Source organism: Acartia tonsa, chromosome 5 (assembly GCF_053477335.1).
Source record: "Acartia tonsa isolate MP-2025a chromosome 5, ASM5347733v1, whole genome shotgun sequence".
In the NCBI taxonomy this organism is placed as follows: domain Eukaryota; kingdom Metazoa; phylum Arthropoda; class Copepoda; order Calanoida; family Acartiidae; genus Acartia; species Acartia tonsa.
The window spans coordinates 34,981,418-35,003,518 of NC_137264.1; the positions used below are offsets into that span (position 1 = coordinate 34,981,418).

A 22,101-nucleotide genomic window follows, 5' to 3' on the forward strand; every position below is an offset into this window, starting at 1 on the left:
GAGGCATCTCCCGCTAAAATATCTAACCCCAAAGCTTTACTGTAAAGACCTTCGCTACAGATAGGCAGAAATACAGACAGACATCATATCCTGTTACTTATAAATAAAGATTACCTTGCTTTCATTAGCCTCCTTTGAGTTTAAGTGGGATATGATAATTCTATCACTGAAACTGCTGCACAACATTCTGAATTTAATAAAAATAAATTAAAGCAAAAAAATATGAAAATTATCATTTTCTTCCCAAAAATTAGAAATAAAATGTAATTGTAGAATTTGTAACTGCAAAGGCAACTACTCTACAACTCATAATGTCTGTATTCAAACATACCCATGAATAACCAGATGTTCCATGGGAAGGCTGGAGAAAACAATTGGTCCTCTGGTTTCTTGACCGTACATATCAACAAACAACAGATGCCTAAAAGTATTACAGACATTTGACTAAAGATAATTTAGGGAAGGGTAATCATATAAAATAACAAAGATTAGAACACCCTTATAAGCAAAGCTCTAAAATCAGAAGGAAGAACAAACGAACAATAACCCTTCTAGAGTGTCAAAACTTAATGAGCAGAACATTAATTTGTACCTAAGTCAAAATTTGTTACAGATCACGGCTGGACCCTCAGATGTCAAAACTTTATTTTAGTGTTTGGCCAAAATGACTTAGCAATTGTATCTGTAAGTACGTCTAATAACACCCTTTGCTATTTTTAAAATCCTAGAAAATTTTTTTTGCAAGAAAATTGCATAAATTCGCAACCTTTTTTAGAACCACTACATAACTCGAGTTTTAAAACTTTTTATATAAAATCCTTTTTACAAAAAATATCAATAATTACTTAAAATTAAACCTGAAAGAAAAAAAAATTTCATTACACGTGTTAATTTGCATGTTTTAGGCCTTTTTTTTGAGGAAAGTATAACTTCCACATTTTTGACAATAATATATTTTTTTAACATTTCAAAGTAAAATATAATAAAACTTAAACGATTTTTCTTGAATTATCAGTTGAAAATTTCATCAAACATGCAATTTAAGTGATGAAAATTTAATAAAATCATTTTTTGAATGTTTAGAATTACCAATTTTCTACATTTAAAACAAAATGTTAACAAAATTTAAAAACATTCTAATATATAACTTTAAAAATCAATAACATTTTATAAAATGATGTTTTAAAAAAAAATCATTAAAAGGTATTAAAATGCATTTTAAGTTGCTTAAAATTAAAACGAGAATATCTTTTTACACTTTATTCTTTGTAATAGAGATTAATCGTCATTTGCTGAAAATGAAACATTTGATAAACTAATTGAATCTTTTTGTGACCATGTTTAAACTTTTTAATTTTTACACTAAGGTGTTTTTTAATGAAAATCTTTGTTGAATTCTCTTTTGCGACAAAAAAAGAAAGGGAATTTTTTACTATTTCTAGGTTATCTTATGTAATTTAAACTATATAATATGAAATAATTTTTAATTGTCTTTCTTTTGAGCCACAAAACACTGTAAAATGTAACATATATGCAAAAATAACAATTTTTTAAATGAATATTATAATATCCTTATATGACATTGCGTCAGAGCTTATTCTTTAGATCATATGTTCATGAAAAGTAGTCATAAACTTGGAGGGTTGCGCTATTTATTAGAATATTAAATAAACTTGAATGGTAAAAATATTAGCATAGCCTTTGTCAATTCAAATGCTTTAGGTATATTATTCGGAAAGTTAGTTAAAAAAGAGAGAATTTGCTGTGTATACTGTTGAAAGACTTTCAAAAGTGTAAATTACAAAGCAATCCTAAAAGATCGGGTCGTAGGCGAGTCTTAGTCGGGGGTTTTCTGATAGCAAATATTGCGTTATTGGTATACAATGTAAAAAAAAAAACATTTTAAAGAAATTCTTTAAATAAAACCCAACGTGTATTGGCAGTACAAACATCTTAATGCTAGCAGACATATGTTTATCAACATTTGCAGAAAACTATTTCCACAAGAAAAATTATTCAGGTTTCTACTTCACAATTTTAAATATTTCTTTCTGATAAAATGTTTTACATATATCGTATAATCATTTACCAAAAAAAATATTTTGTTAATTTAGATTTCAGAGAAGATTAATTCTTTCAAAAAACTAAGACGACATTTTGCATCTTCTGTCATGACATTTTAGAAAAAAATATAAAAAACCAAAATTTAGTATGAAAACTATTTTCATCGATTTTTCTGAAGGTATTATCGTATTCTGTGGCTTTGTTATTATCATTTACTTATATCGAAAGTGCCAAACATTGTACCCTAACTTATTCATTTAATAAAAAACTAACCGTGAGATACAGGAAACAATAAAAGGACAAACTTTCATTTTTAGAATTTGATTTTAGAGATGCCTCGCTTATAATATTGTACCTTGTTGTCCTAGGATTCATTATTACAAAAATCAGATAAATATGATAATTATTCATACAAAATAAAGGAAACTTAAAAACAATCATAAAAGCTAAGCAAAAAATCATAACCATAATAACGAGTTTATATTTCTTTAAAAATAAGAAGGGAAGGGGGTTCAGAGGTGAATTCTTAAAAAACTTTTGCCCCACTAAAATCAGTGAGGCAAACTAATATTCAGAGGGGATAATTTTGCCTCACTAAAATTTTAGTGGGGCAAAAGTTTTTAAAGAATTCACCTCAGTTCTCGATAAGCACTTAGAGGGAAAGCACAAATTATTATGAAGACTGCTTCAGTGCTTATTACCTGGTAAAAGCCAGCACAAACTCCGGATCCTTGGCTGTCCTGATCTGCAGGATCTGGCGGGGCTCAGAACCCATAAACTCAGGGTCGTGCAGTGTCCTAAAATTAGAAATTAGATTTCTCTTACATTTCAAAAAATAAATAAACAAAAAAATCATATTTGGCTGAAGACTAGAGTGGTTGCACTACGTGTAATTAAAAAAACACAAAAAAAACCATTACTAATTGACTTTGTTCTAAAAACTAGAAATCTAAATGGATAAGACAATGGCCGATAAATTGATGTGCTGTACATCCTTAATGATGATACAAAATATTACACTTTCTGTATATTAAAAATAGTGGTTGAAACGTTTAAACTCTCAAGTTGATCAGCAATTCAAAATTCACTGAAATTCCCAAAGTTGTTAATTCAACGAATAAGAAACCATTATTGTAAAACTTTGGGGATTAGTGTAGAAAACAGCGCATTGTCCCCTCATCCTCAGCCTAAAAACGCTTGAAAAACTTTAGTTGCTTACTTTTTGATGCCAGGATCTGAAGTATCCAAGAATTCTTCTGCAGCGAAGGTCTTCAAATCAATATCATAGAACTGAAAAGATATTTTTGTTAACAAAAGTGGTCCGTAATCCTTATACTAAAGTAACAGGATGTCTATTTGTCTGTCTGTTTGTACCGAAGGATCTCGCTAACCGCTGAACCTATCGGGTTCTCCTTAACAGGGTAGATTCTCATAGGTCCCGGGAAGGTTTATAACTATTTTGGGGTAGGGTACCACTACCCTCCCAAGAGAAATCACAAAAATAAATTTTTTTACGTTTCTCGATTAAACAAAGAGAGTTCAACGAAACATAAACGTCAAACGCAACATAGACATATTTATATATAAAAAAAAACATTTAAAGTGCCACATTTCCCCCATATCTTACTGGACTGACAAAGTGAATTAGAGAGTAGCTTTGCTACAAAAAAGTCCAATAACAATTAAATGTAATACAGTAATGCTAACCTTAGTAGTTCCAACAAGGACGGATGAATCCGTAAAGAAGATGCACTTGGTATAAGTATCTGTGGAAAACTTGTTTCTAATCACAAACTCAACTAGAATAAACAGGATTTGTTTTCATCGGTGGGTTTTAAGTGTTTCAATGCAATTTGACGAAAATTTGGAGAAACTGTATGGGTAAACTCGGGTTAAAACTGGTTTAGGCATGTTAGAAAGGTCACTAAGCCCTAGTTTGTTATGAAATCTTTAGCCTAAAACCCCTCTGGTACCTATGTGACGCTCTTTAATTGGTTCAGTAGTCATCGAAATATAAAGCTTCAGACAAAACAAATCTTACTACTTTATATTATAGGATGTAAAAAACTATTTGTTTGGAAAGTTCAAAAATTAAATTCAAACTAAAATTACCTCTTTTAGGGCTCCAGGCAAAAATGGAAACCATATCTTTAGATGCACAACACATGAACAAATTTCTAAAAAAAAGCTTTATTTATAAACGAAATTCAATCTTTAAGAATAACAGTTCTTTAAGAAACTTGGAGGAATTTTAAATAGAAATAGGAGCATTTCCTTATGCAATAAAGTTTCTTAAATAAACTTGAATTTCCTTAAATTCCCCACCTTACTTCTAATTTCTAGGTTTTATGGGGAGCTTTTATCCTTCTAGAATCTCTTTTGTCATATATACACAATAATGAATGGTATTACTCCCCAGTCCCCCCCCCCCCCTCTATTTATAAACTATGTAAAAACTTGCAGTTAATCAATAACTTACCCAGATTCAGTTTCATGCGCAGCAAAGATATGCGCGCCAGCCGTCTCCGGAACCGGTTCTGGAGTGACAGCTGTTGCCGCGGCAACTGCGCGCGCGTCCACGCACATAAGCTGACTAACTGACACACCGTCAGAGCCACATCCGAGAATCAATGTCTAAGTTGTAAAAATAAATATAAAAAAACTATAGGTAACAAAAGCAGAAAAATTGAAATATTAAGGTATGTCGGTGCTTTCCTTCCGAGTGCCAATCAAGCAATAAGGAGGGGTATTCGTAGCGATTGCGGATTGACCTAACCCTGCGGGGCTACTCAGTGAATAATACCCATATATTTATTATTGTCAATTTATTTCAATAAAAAATATGAAAAGGAGGAATTCTATATGCGACTATGATTTTTGAAGGAAATGGCCGGTAAGTCATTCAATTAGTATTTTATATTCCCCCCCCCCCCTATTTTCTTTCTGACATACTGTTACATATTCATACCTGTGTTGTCTTAATGAAGACAATTTTATGAATAGGTGCATCTACTCCCTCAATTCTTCTCAATTCTCCCTTTCCATTGTTCATATCTCTCATATACAATCCCTAAATATTAAATAATATTTGTATTTATTTCTTATGACTGTAAGTGATACTAAAGTTTATTAATACACTCTTATTCCTTGGCTAAAAAACTTATGGTACTTTTATTAAATATTTATTAGGTTGTACAAACTAGCAGTATTCAAACATATCCACCAATAACTTAAATCTACAATAGAGGTATTATAGTTTATCATAATTGTAGGTGGACATTTTATCCTCCTTTGTCTTATCCCCTAAGAACCATGATAATTTGATATTCAAATGCTTCATGGATTATTGTTTTACTCAGTCTGTCTATCTCAATGTATTCTTTGCTATCTATCTAACTACCTTAATAGTTCCGATGACAACAATGCCAGGTTGAGCATGCTCCATAGAAAGAACTTCATTGTCGGCAGGTACAGTAGCCACTAGCTCTTTAATACCCTCCTATAATAGAAAATACATCCAAAATATTTAATAAATAACAAAAAAGTTATCGCTCATTTAGAAATAGAATAAGCAAAAAAGGATGCTATGAAATTTAACTTTGTCAGGGAGGTAGGGAAAATTGTTCTGTAAATTACAAAGTGTTATAACCACGTTATCTTAATCATTCAATTTATAAAAAAAATTATAATTAATTTGTTACAAGTTGGTTAGTAGTGTCCAAACTTTGCATCCGATAATTTTACAAAAGATGTAGTATTGTTTAATATTTTATTTATTGGGAATGTACATCAATTTATTCTCCATTATCTTACCATTTTAGATTATTAGTTCAATTAAAGTATACGAATAAAAATGTTTCAAACTTAACTATAGAAAAAATAAAAAAAAATATTTAGGCTAGGCTGATTGTTGAGCAGAAATATTCAAGATGAAAAGATTATAATGTTTTTTTTTTCAATTTTGCCTCTTAATGCCCTTTTTAGAAAGATAAATAAGAAATGTACTTTGAAAATTAGGAAATTGACCTATCTCTGTAAAATATTGAAGTTTACCTGTTCTGTTGAGGGAATTGGGGCCGTGTTTGAGGGAAATGTCTTGACAATCTCGTCCAGCTTATTGACCCAATCCACCTTCTGGTTGAAATTCTGGCACATGAAGTATAAAGCCTTCTCTGCTTTACCTAAATAAAATGAACATTTATAAGACATCCCCAACAGCAAAGCTCTGCTAATCAGACAGACATGCGCATATTGACATCTATAATACAAAGTAGAACGATGTCTGTCTGTCTGTCCGTCTGAAGCTTAAGATCTCAGTAACCGCTGAATCGATTGGGCTCTACTTTTCAGGGATTATACCTACTGGTCCTGTGATGGTTTTAAGCTATTTTCTTGGGGGGTGGGACAACCCCAACCCCCCAAAATGAAAAACATCCCCCCCAAAAAAATTTTTTTCTTTCTTTTTAAAACTAAAATTAAAATAGTGGGGTCGCCTATCCCCCCTTAAAAAAAATAAAAAATTGCCCCCCCCCCCAAATTTTTTTTTTTTAATTTTTCTTTTAAATCTAAAATACGAAAAATTGGTTTGATTAAAGCTCTTCGGGCAAAGCCCCTAGAGGCTAGGTGCGAAGCCGCTAGTTGATATATAAAGTAATAACGCATTTAATGTTCAACATGTCAACATGTCTCATGCTTCATTGCATTTTAAAACTGACTTATAGAGATGCTTTGCTTCACTCAGAACAGAGTGTCTAATCGTCCCAGAAATCATTATTTCAAAAACTAAATAATAGGATAATCAAAAAAGAAAAATCCTAATATATAAAGTTGCTTGTATGTTAAGATCTCGCAAACTATAGAAACAATTGAGTTGTCCATTTTAAGGAAACTTTAAAGGTACCTAGGTCATGGTCTAAGGCTATTTTAATGTTAAATTTAAAAGTTTAGAAATAATTTCAATCAATCAACAAATATCAACTGTATCTATCTATCTTATATACCTTTGGTATGAACAGTTATCTTGAAAGCGTAAGGTCTATCATTAGAATTGATGTAGTACACCTCAGAGAATGCCACTGTAGACTGGACAGACACACGACAGTTGTGTGATGCCAAGGATATCTAAAAATAGGTAATTAACGAGAAATTCCAACTTAGATGTAAATACTTTTAAAACTATCTTTAATCTTGAATATATCTTAATACTCCATATTATTTTCAATACCTTACAACTTAAGGAAGAAGAACGGACGAAAAAAACGAGTTATAGTCTAGATTCAATATTATCATGAAATATTCACACAAACAAATAAACCGTCTTTCTTGAATAGCAGCCTAAAACACCAGAGAAAGAGAGAGATAGGGGGGACAATAGGCCGTTTATTACACTAGTCCCCAAAGTTTTAAAAGAACCTTTCTTATTTGTTTGCTTAACATTTTTTGTTTATTAGTAAATTTTTATTGGTTGTCTTATTAAGTTGAGTGTTTAACCACTACTACAACAGAAGGGGTAATTTTGTGTTATCAATGTGTCTTAGCCCATTGGATCCCTGCTAAAACAAAGTTTTCTCGGAAACCTATACAGTAATTTTGAAATTAAGTAGATTTAAGAAATTAACCTACTTAAAAATAAAGGTTAGAATTTATTAAAATTGTGATAGAACATGCGTAATGCATATGCAGATTTGAAATGTTACCTGATCAATTCTAATGCTCTTAGAATTATTCTCATAGATATCAAGGATATGATTGTTATTTATCACCAAGTACACGTCGTTCCAGTCTCCCTGCTGCAGAAACTGGACTCCGCCCTCCCTAAATTTTTATAAATGTTTTACGGCGCTTTCATTTCACACAAAGTACCTTGTTAAACACTGATATCCTGGGGGGTTTGAAATAAATTGAAAATAAATTGGTTGGGGGGGGGGGGGGGGGGGGTTGATTTTCGTTTGTTTGTTGATTAATTTAGGACAGCTTAGGTTATTTTGGTTAAAGGGTAGACCCACAGGGGTTAGACATTAGACTAATTCAATTAATTGAAATAATTAAAAGACCCCCCCCCCCCATTCCAAAACTTAAATCTAGTCATAGGATGATAAATACATGAACAATGAACAGTTTCTGGAAAAATGATTGTAGAATAATTAGAAATAGAGATATCAATATGACAAATCTAAAGAAACAGTCATAAAAGAGGATATTTATTTTGCCAAATTCCGTAAAATTGGATGCAAGCTTCCAGTCAAATGCACTTATTAGGTCAAACTGATGTTAATTATAACAAAACGCATACTATGCAGTTTGGTCAACAAGCGCATTTGACTGGAAGCTGCATCCCACTCTAGAAGTAAATATTTCATAAAAACCAAAATCCTAGATTTGATGTAAGAGGAGACTTACTTGATAGTATTAGGAGGAACTGGTAGGGGCCTGTCCTTCATGCTGCTAGTCCCACTACGTCCTCTGCTCTCAGACTTGGCTCTAGGCCTCACTGGAGAGGAAGCCTGAAAATACAATTTTCCTCAAAGCTTTTTCGCTAAGTAATATATATTTTATTAGGTCACCAATACACTTATTCTTTCCTAGTAGCAAATCTACTCTATACTATACATGTCTGTCTGTCCGTCGGTAACCCAATGAAGGAAATAAGATTTTCTCAGCTCCTATTTAAGTGAACGATTGAATTTTTGTGTTAAGATTTCCTATACCCAGGGACAACTTTGGTCCATCAGTTATGAAAAATCTATCTATCTATACCACAGGTTGATGGTAAACCTGAGCTAAAACCACTATGTACACCATCTATCTATCTTTCTATACCTGGAGAGCAGATAAAAGGCTGGCAAATAAACCACAGGTTGATGGTAAACCTGAGCTACAACCACTATGTACACTACCTTTCTATCTATACCTGGAGAGCAGATAAAAGACTGGCAAATAAACTACAGGTTGATGGTAAACCTGAGCTACAACCACTATGTACACTATCTATCTATACCAGAAGAGCAGATAAAAGACTGGCAAATAAACTACAGGTTGATGGTAAACCTGAGCTACAACCACTATGTACAGTGTACACTATCTATCTATACCTGGAGAGCAGATAAAAGTCTGGCAAATAAAGCACAGGTTGATGGTAAACCTGAGCTACAACCACTATGTACACTATCTTTCTATCTATACCTTGAGAGCAGATAAATCACAGGTTGATGGTAAACCTTAGTTACAACCACTATGTACACTATATATCTATACCTGGAGAGCAGATACCAGGCTGGCAGATAAACCACAGGTAGATGGTAAACCTGAGCTACAACCACTGTGTACACTGACTCCACAATCCCTGGTAACAATTTATTATTTAGTTATAAAATAAACATAGAATAAAAATCATTGATTTTTTAAATGTTATGAAACTCGGCAATAAAGGGTTAAATTGCAGAAAACTTACTTGCAAATCTGCGCCATGTTCATAAATCCTAAAGTTTCCTGGCAGACAGGACACTTGCCAGTTTTCTTCATTGTGCCAGAATGTAACCTAATTAATGTAAGATACATAAATAATTATATTGACCAATTTGCTTTAATTAATATGAGAAAGATAAACAATTAGATATAAAGATAAATATAGGGAAAATATTATCTTGTTAGTTTCTTCATCGTATTAGAATGTAATTTTAATCAAGTTGATAGATTGACAGAACTCCGGATAATTTTAGAGATTGATTATATTCAGACAGACAGATGAACAGAGTAAAAGATTCACACGTGTCATCTATTATCTGAGCTATTAGTGCTCAAAAAGTAGTCCGTCTGTCAGTCAGTAAGCTATGTTAGTTGGAAAAGTGATTTTATAAGAGATAAGAAATTAAAATCTACTCTTCTAGAATCCAAGGTATAGGTAAGAGGATGGCTTGCTATTTAGAAAGTAATAGTATTACCTACTATTTCGTTGTCGCCCAGAAAATCTGATAAAGAAACATTTTTGAATAAGCCAGATAGAAAGATAGAAAGTTTTACCTATGGGGAATATTATGTTTAGCTGTCTTGCTTGGGTCAATCTGGTTGAGGACACTTCTTGGGAGGTGAGTTTCACTCTGTGACATTGTGTTGGTCTTCAAAGCTACTACTTCGGACCTTACCCTATAGTTTATACCATATTTTAACTTCAGTAAAAAGATTCTGATAATCAAATATTATCAAGTCGAAATAAAAAGAATATTTTAATGGATACTGTCAACCTACGCTAATGTATGTATTTAAATGAAAATCTGATTATCTGAAGTTAGGATTTATATTTAAATAGACTTTTAAAGTAAAATTTTAAACTAAAAAAAACATAAACCGCATGTAAATTAAAATATAGTAAAAATGAAGTTAAATGATTCCTTGTGAGTTGATCTGTAAGTTTTCTATTCTTGGCTTTTTCAGACTGTAACTGTTGTTGAATATCCTAAAAAAAAATTTGATTACAATGCTAAACATCGAATTGTTGAGTTTACATTTTCAAGTAAGCTTTGTTTTGTCCAAGGCATAATTATTTTTCTTATCAGAGAAGGGCTGTTCTATCCCACCCTCCCAAAATATTTTTTTAAAGAAAATATATTTTGACTCATCCCCTTTTGTTTACTTTTTAGATTATTTATTTCTACAACTAAATTTCATCTAAAATGCCTAAGAGGCCAGGAGCGCAGCTGTTATAAACTTACCTGATATCCAACAACCAGATGATTCTCCTTATTCTCTTTATTACCACCGAACAATTTATCAGCAAATGTTTTCTTTCTGCCCTCCAATTCCTCAACCTAAGAAAATTTTAAGTATATCAGGCAATTCAACCGACTTTTATTGTCTGGAAATTGTAAGAAAAAGTCTCAATTTTACTACAAAACACACTATAATCGAAGGAAGGGGCAAATGTGTCAATTTTTGGAAACCAAACCTAACAGCAAACTTTTAAAAAAGCGTGAGAAATGATAGAACAGTTGGTTGGTACAGTGTGGAACTGCAAAAAAAAAAACGGCAGCTGAACCGTCACTAAAGCCAAATATCGCAGCCAGTTCTAAATACTTTTTTGGGGATTGGTTCCATATCTGATTTAGGTAAATTTTATTTAAAAAATACTTCAGAGGTGAATTCTTTAAAAAAACTTTTGCCCCACTAAAATTTTTTGTTGCTGGTTTTTTTCAAGCAAGACAGGGGTAAAATTGAAAAAAAATTTCAAAACTCTTTATTTTATTTATATTATCCCCCTCCCACGCATTATTTTAGTTTTTTTCACCAAGGATGAGAGAAAATTTTTTTCATTCCCCCCCCCATTTTTTTTTTATTTTTCTACCCCCCCCCCCTCAGCAGGGTCAATTTTAAAAATATACACCCCTGTAACCATTCCTTCACCAACAATATCATAATAAGACTACCCGACGCCGACAACGTAACACAATTCAAAGAGAAGCTCCGCCACTAATATTATTACCTTGACTTGTAAGAAATCAATGAGCTTGACTTGTTGGGCAATTGTTCCTTCCAACTTTGTTACTTTCTCGGACATTGATCTATAATATAGACAGGTTAGAATCGTCCTGTTGATTTAAAATCCCTGTAACATTTTGATGTTATCTTGAATATTTGTTACTAAGGATTACTAAAAAGTCTGTACGACAGAGAAAATTTACCTATTTAATATTTAAAACATATTGTAAAGCCTATTTCACATGTTGAAATTATATTATTGACTTTGTAATTACTTAAACGAAGCGGAACACTGATATGAATATATGTGATATTATTCTTATATATTAAGTAATAAGCTTTTATTGTCTGTAGCGAAGGATCTCGCTAACCGCTGAACCGATAAAGCTACTTATAGGTATTGGGTTGGTTTTAGGCTATTTATTTTTATAAATAGTCCGGGTAGTTATGGTTTTAGGCTATTTATTTTTATAAATAGTCCGGGTAGTTATGGTTTTAGGCTATTTTTCTGCCCTTCCATATTCCTTTGGTATAGAGCCCCTAGATGCTAGGGGCGCAACCGCTAGTATAACTTTAAATACTAATATTTGTTTCTTGGCACATTATTTACGAAAAAAACATTTTTCTGCATGAGGTCTCAGATTTTGATAAAAACTTCCAGTCCCCTTCATTTGGTCATAAAACTAAGGGCTGGGTGATTTTTAACCTTTTTAATCCATTTAAAGTCCGATTTTTTGCGCATTTTCTCATTGTGGTGTTTTCACAATGAAAAAAAGGCATTTTTTCATGATTTTCAAGTTTAAAATTTTTACATTAATTTTTAACTTACATACATGTTTTATATATCAAATTAATCACCCAGATGGGTACAATATAGAATTTGTCTTTAAAATCACAAAAATCATGAATTACAGGGTGTCCCAAGAAAAATGTCAAAACAGGTTTTTAAACTTTTGACACTGTCAGGAAACGAAGTTTGCCCATTTCTTGCCTTGAGAGTGAATATCATCCATTTTACAACACATATGAAGTAAATTTGGCGTGGTAACTCCAAATTTGGACACCTGAGAAATTTTTGAAACACCCTGTAAAAGTGATTTTTGCGTCTGTAGAGCTAAAAATTGGTCAAAATTGATTATTTTTTTCAAATTAGCATACAAAGTATCTAAGTGTGTTAGGCCATAGTGTTTTCTGACCAGATTACAATTTTTATATTTTTTGGACACCCTGTATTTTCAAAAAAATGAGAAATTTTTTTTTTTTTTTTTTATTTTTTTTTTTTTTTTTAAGTTACCTAAAACTGTCATATAGATACAGATTTTGACTAATAACAATAATATTTGCCTATTTTACAAATTTACACACTTTTGGGACACCCTGTGCATGTTTTTAAAAAATGGTGGTTTTTGCCCCTTTTTGGGGGGAAGGAGTCGTTTTAGGGCCAGAGACTATTTCTTCATTTTTGTACAACTTTTCAAGGCACATAATTTGTTATTAATACATCAACCGCCTCCGGTGAACCGTTTTGCCGTTATTCACTGCCAAAGGCGGAATTTTGACCTTTTTTACCGTTCACCAGGATTTAACGGGCATTTTTGGTAAGAAGGCGTTGATTTGTCAAAATCACTCTGAAATACTTTTATTTAGGCTATTTTATTTACTAAATTTCATGTGAAGTAAATTTTTTTGTAAATCTAACCGTTTTTCGTCAAGATGGATTTCAATTGTTAAAACAAGTGAATGAAGTGAATATATATAATATTAATAATTGATATAACATTAGTAATAAAAGAAACATAAATCACGTCCATTTAAAATTCCTTTTGACAAAAATGGGTTGGATATACAAAATTTTTTATTTTACATGAAATTTAGTAAATAAAATAGCCTAAATAAAAGTATTTCAGAGTGATTTTGATAAATCAATGCCTTCTTGCCAAAAATGCCCGTTAAATCCTCGTGAACGGTAAAAAAGGTCAAAATTCCGCCTTTGGCGGTGAATAACGGCAAAACGGTTCGTCGGAGGCGGTTGATGTATAAATAACAAATTATGTGCCTTGAAAAGTTGTACAAAAATGAAGAAATAGTCTCTGGCCCTAAAACGACTCCTTCCCCCCAAAAAGGGGCAAAAACCATCATTTTTTAAAAACATGCACAGGGTGTCCCAAAAGTGTGTAAATTTGTAAAATAGGCAAATATTATTGTTATTAGTCAAAATCTGTATCTATATGACAGTTTTAGGTAACTTAAAAAAACAAAAAAAAATTTTCTCATTTTTTTTGAAAATACAGGGTGTCCAAAAAATATAAAAATTGTAATCTGGTCAGAAAACACTATGGCCTAACACACTTAGATACTTTGTATGCTAATTTGAAAAAAATAATCAATTTTGACCAATTTTTAGCTCTACAGACGCAAAAATCACTTTTACAGGGTGTTTCAAAAATTTCTCAGGTGTCTAAATTTGGAGTTACCACGCCAAATTTACTTCATATGTGTTGTAAAATGGATGATATTCACTCTCAAGGCAAGAAATGGGCAAACTTCGTTTCCTGACAGTGTCAAAAGTTTAAAAAACCTGTTTTGACATTTTTCTTGGGACACCCTGTAATTCATGAATTTTGTGATTTTAAAGACAAATTCTATATTGTACCCATCTGGGTGATTAATTTGATATATAAAACATGTATATAAGTTGAAAATTAATGTAAAAATTTTAAACTTGAAAATCATGAAAAAATGCCTTTTTTCATTGTGAAAACACCACAATGAGAAAATGCGCAAAAAATCGGACTTTAAATGGATTAAAAAGGTTAAAAATCATCTAGCCCTTAGTTTTATGACCAAATGAAGGGGACTGGAAGTTTTTATCAAAATCTGAGACCTCATGCAGAAAAATGTTTTTTTCGTAAATAATGTGCCTCTTGTCTAATTTGTTAAACTTTAATTTTGTAAACTTTAAGTCAGTTTGACTTTAACGTAACATTTGAGGTTGTATATTACATGACTGAATAATATGCAATTGCAGGGGTGTATATTCTGCAAAGGGGTAGTTTCACGAAATGCATTTGAACTTCATTTAGTGAACCGCATATTTTTTGCTAGTTAATGGGTTAAACTATATTTTTATGGCATATATTTGAAAAAATTTCAATTTTCTACCAAGTAGTTTTGAAAATATCAAGACATGAAAATCGTCTTTTTGTGATATATGCAATTTAAAAAGACGATTTTCAAGTCTTGAAATTTTAAAAACTACGTGGTAGAAAATTGAAATTCTTTCAAATATATGTTATATAAATGTAGTTTAACCAATTAACCAGGAAAAAATATGCGGTTCACTAAATTAAGTTCAAATGCATTTCGTGAAACTACCCCTTTGACCCTGATAAAGGGGGGCCGGGGGGGGGGGGGGGGGAATAAAAAATATGTGGTTGGGCGAAAAAATGTAAAAATTATAAGAATTGAAACCAATTTTTTCCATTTTTCTTCCCTTCTTGGTGAGGTGAAAAAAAAACTAAAAGAATATGTGGGAGGGGGGATAATATATATAAATAAAAAGTCCTGTAAATAATTTTCCATTTTTTCCCCTTCCTTGCTGGAAAAAACTAGGAGGGGAAAAATAAAAAATTGCAGTAGGGGAAAAAAGAATCTTGTGCAAAATATACAACACTGCTAATATGTTGGAAAATAAAGGGAGGGATATTAGACTTACATTGTTATTAAAGTTTTATAAGCACTATATCTTATTTGTTTGCTCTGAAACTGTAGGTATATTTATTTAATTTTAATTAGTTAATTCCAAACTAGAAATGTCTAAACTTTTTACCTAACCTATTGTTTTTAATCTAAAATTTAGTTTTTCATCTTTTAAGATTTCATTTCATTTATCTATCGTCCATTGTCTTATCACTTAAGTTCCTGGTGTAAAATAACACAAAATCATTTCATTATTCTTAGTCAATATACCTATTTCTTATTTTATTTGACTTTCAATCAAATTTTTGTACCTATATTGTTTTATGTTAATATCCATTATTCTGTCCTGTATCTATCTATCAACCAACCTGGCATCTCCCTCAATTTTGAGATTAAGGTTGTCTATTTGTTTATTCCTATTTTCAATCTTGTTGATTGCTTCCTCCAAACACTAAATTAAAATATTATCAAACTTTATTTATGATATTAATTTTATAAGATCAAGGATTGATACAAGGACGTAAGGATTATTTATTTTAGGTGGGTGAAATTTGTTTTACCACCACCAAAATTAGTCAAACGAAGGGAATCAGGATCTTTTTAATAGTTTACAATTTTTTTGGGGTGGGTAGAGGGGGGGGGGGGGGGTGTTTAATACCTTCTCTAAAAAATTTTATTTCGAGGGGGGTAAGGGTAAGTGTAGAAAGTTGTGTAAATGTATGTCCAGAAAAATCCTAGACCGATTTCTCCAAAATTTCAATTTAAAAGAAACTAAATATTGATCATGGGAAGGCTTAAGGCTAATTTCCATGGGAAAAGTGTCAACCCCCCCCCCCCCGCTCTAAGAAAATGCACAATAAAAATATATCTTTTCAAATAAAAAAAGAAACAATTTCTTTAAATCTTATATTTTAAAATCAAATGTGGGGGAACCGTACACCCAACAAAACCTCCTCGTAAGCAGTCAGGGCCCCCTGAGAATCAGGGCAAAACCTAACCTGGGTAAGCTTGAAGTTTGATTCTTTATGGCTTTGAAGTTGAGTAATCTTTTCTGTCAGCTCTTCTTTAAGTTGATCAATTTGAATTTCCAGGTGGGACTTCAGTTTCGTTGTTTGGCTCATCTCACTTTCCATTCGAACATTTTTGCCTAAATTTTTAACAAGGGATGTAAGAATTATTTGCAGGCATTTTATATAAATACCTATATTTGATATCCTTTTATCAACCTGTCTATCAAGCCAACTACCTGTCAATCAAGCCATCCAACCAAATGTTTATCCAGCCAACTATCTGTCTTCCAAGCCTTCTATCCGTCTATTAAGCCATATATCTGTCTCTCAATCCATATATCTGTCCCTCAAGACAAATATCTATCAAGCCATATCTATCCGTCTATCAAGCCATGTCTATCTGTCTACAAAGCCATTACTATCTGTCTAATAAGCTAACCAAATACATTCATGCAATACTAAATATCTATCGAAGTGTTGTAAACCTGTCAATTCCTCTAGAGTATCAGAAAGTTTCTTGCAGAGGTCCTTATACTCTGCTAGATTTTTATCATAGAACTCTTTATTCCTGGAAGACTCTCTCTCTTGATCTTCCAATCTTGACTCATTCACCTTTTAGAAATAGATTTTAGTAAGTTAAGTGAGGGCATTTAAATGATAGAAGAAGCCTAATTTCTGATCAAGATAAAAAAAATTTACCTTCAATTTCTGCTCCGCAAAAAGCTTGGCGGATTTTTCTTCGTTTGTTGCAATTCTTGCCTTTCTAAGGTCCTCCTAAATATTACAATTTAATCAGTAAAAAATCCACTTCGTCAATAATTTATAAGTGCACTTAAAATAATCAATGTTTTAAGAAAATATTTAAATCATATACCCTATATCGGCGCTGTCATAAAAGTTTCATGTTAGGCACTAAAACCCCTTAGCTTACTTTTGTAATAGGTCCCCGTCCCGCAGGGGTTAGACATAAGGGAAAAAAATTCCCCCTCTATTATTTATAATTTGATGGGAGGGTGGTTATCTGTGCTCAGCAAGCACAGGTACAACAATATTTTTTTTTTGAAAATACAAATTAACCTATCTAAGCAACTAAACATAGTTTACCTGTACATTATCAACTTTAGCCGAAGCTTCACGATTGTCAGCCTCCAGTCGGTTAATCTTATCCTGGAGAATATCATTCTCTCTTTCTGCCTCGGTTAGCTGTCTATCCAGCTCAATTACAGCACCTTAACAATTTTAAAAAATGAACAAAAAATGGTTGTATGTCAGTGTAACTTAAGAATCTAACTATTTATAAACCTCGAAATATATTTTACCTATGCAACTATTAAGTATACTGTTTATCTTCCTAGCTATCTATAATCTATTAACTTACTTTTCATGGTTTCATTAGCATCTTGTAGGCCAGCCATTTTAGTTTTCTCAGCTTCAAATCTTTCCATATCTTTCTCCAATCTATTGATCTGTCTCTCATAATCTAAAATATAACATTATATATAAAGTAGAAAGGTTTTTACATTTGTTTGTCAGATGTCATTTGGATTCTTCATTTCAGGGAAGATTAGCGTAGCTCTTAAGATTTTTTAGGGCTATATACATTTTTTAAATTAGTCTTGGGATAGATTTAGGCTTTAATGTACTTTCCACCCGCTTAGGATTGATAGGCCGTATATGCTAGGGCGTAGTCCCTTGTAAATACTGACTAAAATCGCTTAAAAAGATGCTATTGCTGCTTATGTCAAATAAAATTTTATTTTTATTATCCCTATACCTAATTTTTTTTCTTAATGAGAAGGACACATACCTTCTTTAATACGAAATTTACAAAATATTTGCGCATTTCTTGATTTTAATCAAAATTAATTTCTCTAAAATTAGTAGTCAGTGTGTTCGCACGCTTAAGATCCTTAAATTATTAAATAAGCTCCTTAATTGTTGGCAGATTTTGAAATCTTAACATATATTTAGTTTACCTGAAATATCTCCTTCTAATCTTTTCTTTTCAAGAGTGACATCCAACTTTTCTCTCTTCAACTTTTCCATATCTTCCTTGAGTCCTTTCATTATCTCCTGTACATAAAAAAGAATAACATATGAAGGAGACAAACAATATCTTGATGGTATAACCTTTGTCAGAAAGTCTGATCTATTATTGATCTGTTAAGGGTCAGGGCATTCCCATACTTTCTATCAACGTCACACATCTAATATTATAGCCACAGTACATTTTTTTGTTTTTGTTTCGAGAAAATATTTAGAGATATAACAAAATAAATTCAATCGAACTTAGAATAGGTCAATTGCAGGTAAATACATTAAGGGATCTAATGGGTGATACATAAAATTATCCCATCTGTATATTATTATTATATGTTGAAAATCGTGTGGACACTCAACTTAAGGAATCAACCAATCAAAATTCAACTTAAGACCCGAAAGTAGATAAATAGACAAATAAGAAACGTTATTATAGAACTTTTGGTGACAGCCAAATGCCCCCTCAGCTCCCAGCTATAATAGCTTTTAAAACTAATGATAAGTTCTACCTTGCTTTCTTCCATAGCAGTTTTCTGTTCTTCCAAAGCTTCCTTCTCTGTCTTTAGAGTATCACTTTCCTTCTTCAATTCTGCCAACTTAGTTTCTAGCTCAGTAACCTGAAATTTAAAGACATCCTATTATATAAAGTAGTAAGGTTTGTTTTGTTTTGTCTAAAACTTATGATCTCAAAAACTAAAGAACTGTTTTGGTTCTATATTTAAGTTAAGTTTCCCATAGGACCCAAGATGGTTTTAGGCTATTTTCTTAGCATCTTCCAGCCATTTTGAATATAAAACCCATAGATACTAAGGGCGCAGCTACTAGTACATATAAAAAGAGAGAATATAATATATAAATTAGTCTAATACACATTAAAAATTTTCACAGAACCTTCATACCTTCTATTACTGTGATGTATGCAAAACAATAATAATATTCAAAATTAACAATTTCAGAAAAGTTCAAATAACTTTTTTAAATATTTTTTCTTGACATTGTAAGTCATGATATCCTATTACATGATATAAAAGTAACATGTCTGTCGCTAACCGTTGAACCAATAAGGTTCTGCTTTACAAGATAGCTTCTTATAGGTCCTGGGAAGGTTCATAACTATTTTGGGGGAGGATACATACACCTTACTATGAGAAATCGCCATAAAACCAAAAAGTGAACTAGCGCAGCCTATCGGATATTTTTTGGTAAACAGCTGATCTTAATTTAGATTAAAAAGACAAACATTTTATGTGCCATTAGAGGCCACAAGATATCCAGAAAGATATAAAATCTGACCTTAGCTCTAGTCTCCCTCTCTCTGTCTCTAACATAATGATAAAGCTTCTCGTGTTTATCTTTCTCGCTTTTCTCAATCCTAACATCCAACTTCAGTTCGCGGATTTCTTTCATCAATGTTTCTAAATCAAGAAAAATAATGTGAATAGCAAAATTTAATTTTTAGTATTTAAATCATCATAAACTTTTATACATTTACAATCCTTACATAAAAAGGTAGAAACTTTGTCCGTACTAACTACTAAACCAATATGACTTTCCTTTAAAGAAAACCTTTGAATAGGTCACGAGCAGGTTTTTTTTTATCTTTTTCTCCCCCCTCCCCTTACCAGATAATTTACCTTAGAAAAAAATTCTTAGAAACATTAAAATATGAAGAAAAAAAAAATAAAATGAAAGTGGGGTGTCTAACTTTCCCACCCTCGCCCCCGTCAACAAAAAATCATAATTTAAGCAGCCATTACATTAAATGACCTACCTCTCTCGTCAGCTCCTAGGGACGAGGAAACCTTTTCTTTCTCTTCGGCCACTGTTTTCTCCAAAGAATCCTTCTCTTTGTTCATCTAAGTAAGTTTGAAATTAATAGGATAATTCAACCATGCAGTTCATACAATGCTTTTGTTCTAATGGTTAACGCAAGAAAATTGTATGAAAAAAATTATAATAATTTCAAAATTCCAATAACGGAAGAGCTTTCCAAAATAAATTACTTTTAAACCAAAAGTTAGTTTTTACCTATAGAATCTTAAATCTAAAATATCTGTACGGTTCGACAAGTGATTACAGAAAACCCCCCTCCCTTCCCCGAATTCAAAAGGGTTCAGTAACATTCCCCTTAAATATTAATTTACCTTAGAAAGCTTTTCTTTAACAACTTCATTCTCCTTGTTAATTTCTTCAATTTGTTTTGTTAGATCAGCTACTTTGCGTTCTGCGTCTTCTTTCTTCTCTACAACCTGATACGTATAATATGCTAAAGAAAACTTAAGTTGCTTTGCCCCTATACTGTAGGAGTGCGGGATTTGCAGGAAAAAAGCTTGAACCATCCCAATGAGAAGAAATCACTCCCTCCTAATGATTTCTTATTGTTCCAGGATGGAGAGGTACGAATTCTGCCTTACCGAGAACCAAAGTTTTATATATTGTAAATATTAATCATTAATAATAATAACATGTCAGTTTTCCATGTCTATGAAAATATATAACTTAACAATCAATCTTGTTATCATTACAGATATATAAATGTCATAAAGTAGTTAAGGCTTTAGAGTTTGATTTGTACAATCTATTTTCAGTATAGCTATTAAAAATGAGAGTGTACTGCTACCGTACGTGTGTGTGTAGACCGGCCACGTGTCACTAGGTACTATTACTAAAGTTACCTGTTTTATTGGCCCTGGGCCAATTTTATCAATGCTAGCATGAGCGTAGCTTAATTTTTTTCAAAAAACAAGAGATCTACGGCCACTGGCGGTCAACACACATAAGTACAAGTTGTACACATCTCAGGACAGCATTTATTATTGCAAAACTTAGCCTTTCAAGGCAGTGTAAAGAATCAAAATCCTGCAAGGTGGATTCTATAAAGCTATAGTGTAGGAAAATAAGAAACTAACAACCGCGCAAGGTTGGTTCTATAAAGCTTAGCCTTCATAAATCATACTATTCAAAGTAAAGGATTTTAAAGGAAGGTGGTGTATATTGCTTTAATCAAACTAAGCCTAAACGGTGAGATAAAATGTCACAGACAACAGAGTTGAAGATAGGATTGGAGATTCCAAGACTGAATGACTTCGACAGTTATGACGCATATAAAGACGTTGTAGAGCTATGGAAAGTCACCACAGACCATCCAAAGAAAAAGCTCGGTGCATATCTTGTTACAGGGTTGCCAAATAAAAGTAAAACTTTCGGCAATAACATCCAAGAGGGATTATTTGCCAAGCATAGACCCTCAGAACTCGCCAATGACGAGTTGGGGTATGATAAGGTATTAGCATACCTGGATAGCATTTTAAGCAAAACTCCATTATCACAAAGTATTGAGGCCTTTGCTAAGGTACATTTTTTTAGGCGCAAACCTGGTCAAAAGATTGCGTAATATATATGCGAATTCGACATTGCATGTAATAAATGCAAAAATAAAAATGTAGCCATAGATCAAACACAAAAGACTTTCATCCTGTTGCTCGGTGCATCCCTTGAGAATCATTAGTACGAGATGCTCAAGGGATACATGGACGACTGTGATGAAAGCAAGATCTATGATAAAGTAAAAGAAAGAATGATGTTTGTTCTCTCAAATTCATTAGGTGAAGTATGCGGCCAAGGTAAGGTCGAGTCCCAGCCGCTGGACGAAGCTTTTTTACAGAACATGAAGAAGCCTTTGCTGCTTGGCAAGCAAAGAAAAACCAACACAAAGGTAAGCAAGGACAATTGTATCCAAGTAGCAATAGATATAATAATAATCATTCCAATAGTTCTCAAAACTATAAGGGCAATTCTAGCAATACAAATAATTCAA

General features: G+C 32.2%; 1 protein-coding gene across 10 annotated transcripts in view; it reads right to left on the reverse strand.

The window, feature by feature from the left end:
- Nucleotides 1-22,101, reverse strand: part of LOC145319347 (citron Rho-interacting kinase-like) — a 52,792-nt gene that overhangs the window by 1,649 nt on the left and 29,042 nt on the right. For all 10 annotated transcript variants that reach the window (XR_013879824.1, XR_013879823.1, XR_013879819.1 and 7 more), the window contains exons 29-58: nucleotides 20,429-20,533; nucleotides 20,056-20,140; nucleotides 19,578-19,699; nucleotides 18,794-18,901; nucleotides 18,221-18,317; nucleotides 17,623-17,724; nucleotides 17,349-17,473; nucleotides 16,944-17,018; nucleotides 16,730-16,856; nucleotides 16,233-16,381; nucleotides 15,603-15,685; nucleotides 11,540-11,618; nucleotides 10,773-10,868; nucleotides 10,451-10,516; nucleotides 10,084-10,205; nucleotides 9,515-9,601; nucleotides 9,319-9,406; nucleotides 8,464-8,567; nucleotides 7,761-7,878; nucleotides 7,065-7,185; nucleotides 6,118-6,245; nucleotides 5,465-5,563; nucleotides 5,033-5,134; nucleotides 4,544-4,698; nucleotides 4,177-4,241; nucleotides 3,772-3,863; nucleotides 3,284-3,354; nucleotides 2,766-2,861; nucleotides 332-421; nucleotides 115-187 (exon numbers count right to left, since the gene is read on the reverse strand). Coding sequence is in view for 1 of the 10 variants with exons in the window: in XM_080161428.1 (XP_080017554.1) it covers nucleotides 115-187; nucleotides 332-421; nucleotides 2,766-2,861; nucleotides 3,284-3,354; nucleotides 3,772-3,863; nucleotides 4,177-4,241; nucleotides 4,544-4,698; nucleotides 5,033-5,134; nucleotides 5,465-5,563; nucleotides 6,118-6,245; nucleotides 7,065-7,185; nucleotides 7,761-7,878; nucleotides 8,464-8,567; nucleotides 9,319-9,406; nucleotides 9,515-9,601; nucleotides 10,084-10,205; nucleotides 10,451-10,516; nucleotides 10,773-10,868; nucleotides 11,540-11,618; nucleotides 15,603-15,685; nucleotides 16,233-16,381; nucleotides 16,730-16,856; nucleotides 16,944-17,018; nucleotides 17,349-17,473; nucleotides 17,623-17,724; nucleotides 18,221-18,317; nucleotides 18,794-18,901; nucleotides 19,578-19,699; nucleotides 20,056-20,140; nucleotides 20,429-20,533 (3,030 nt within the window). In the remaining 9 variants the exon portion in view is untranslated. The remainder of the gene's footprint in view (nucleotides 1-114; nucleotides 188-331; nucleotides 422-2,765; nucleotides 2,862-3,283; nucleotides 3,355-3,771; nucleotides 3,864-4,176; nucleotides 4,242-4,543; nucleotides 4,699-5,032; nucleotides 5,135-5,464; nucleotides 5,564-6,117; nucleotides 6,246-7,064; nucleotides 7,186-7,760; nucleotides 7,879-8,463; nucleotides 8,568-9,318; nucleotides 9,407-9,514; nucleotides 9,602-10,083; nucleotides 10,206-10,450; nucleotides 10,517-10,772; nucleotides 10,869-11,539; nucleotides 11,619-15,602; nucleotides 15,686-16,232; nucleotides 16,382-16,729; nucleotides 16,857-16,943; nucleotides 17,019-17,348; nucleotides 17,474-17,622; nucleotides 17,725-18,220; nucleotides 18,318-18,793; nucleotides 18,902-19,577; nucleotides 19,700-20,055; nucleotides 20,141-20,428; nucleotides 20,534-22,101) is intronic.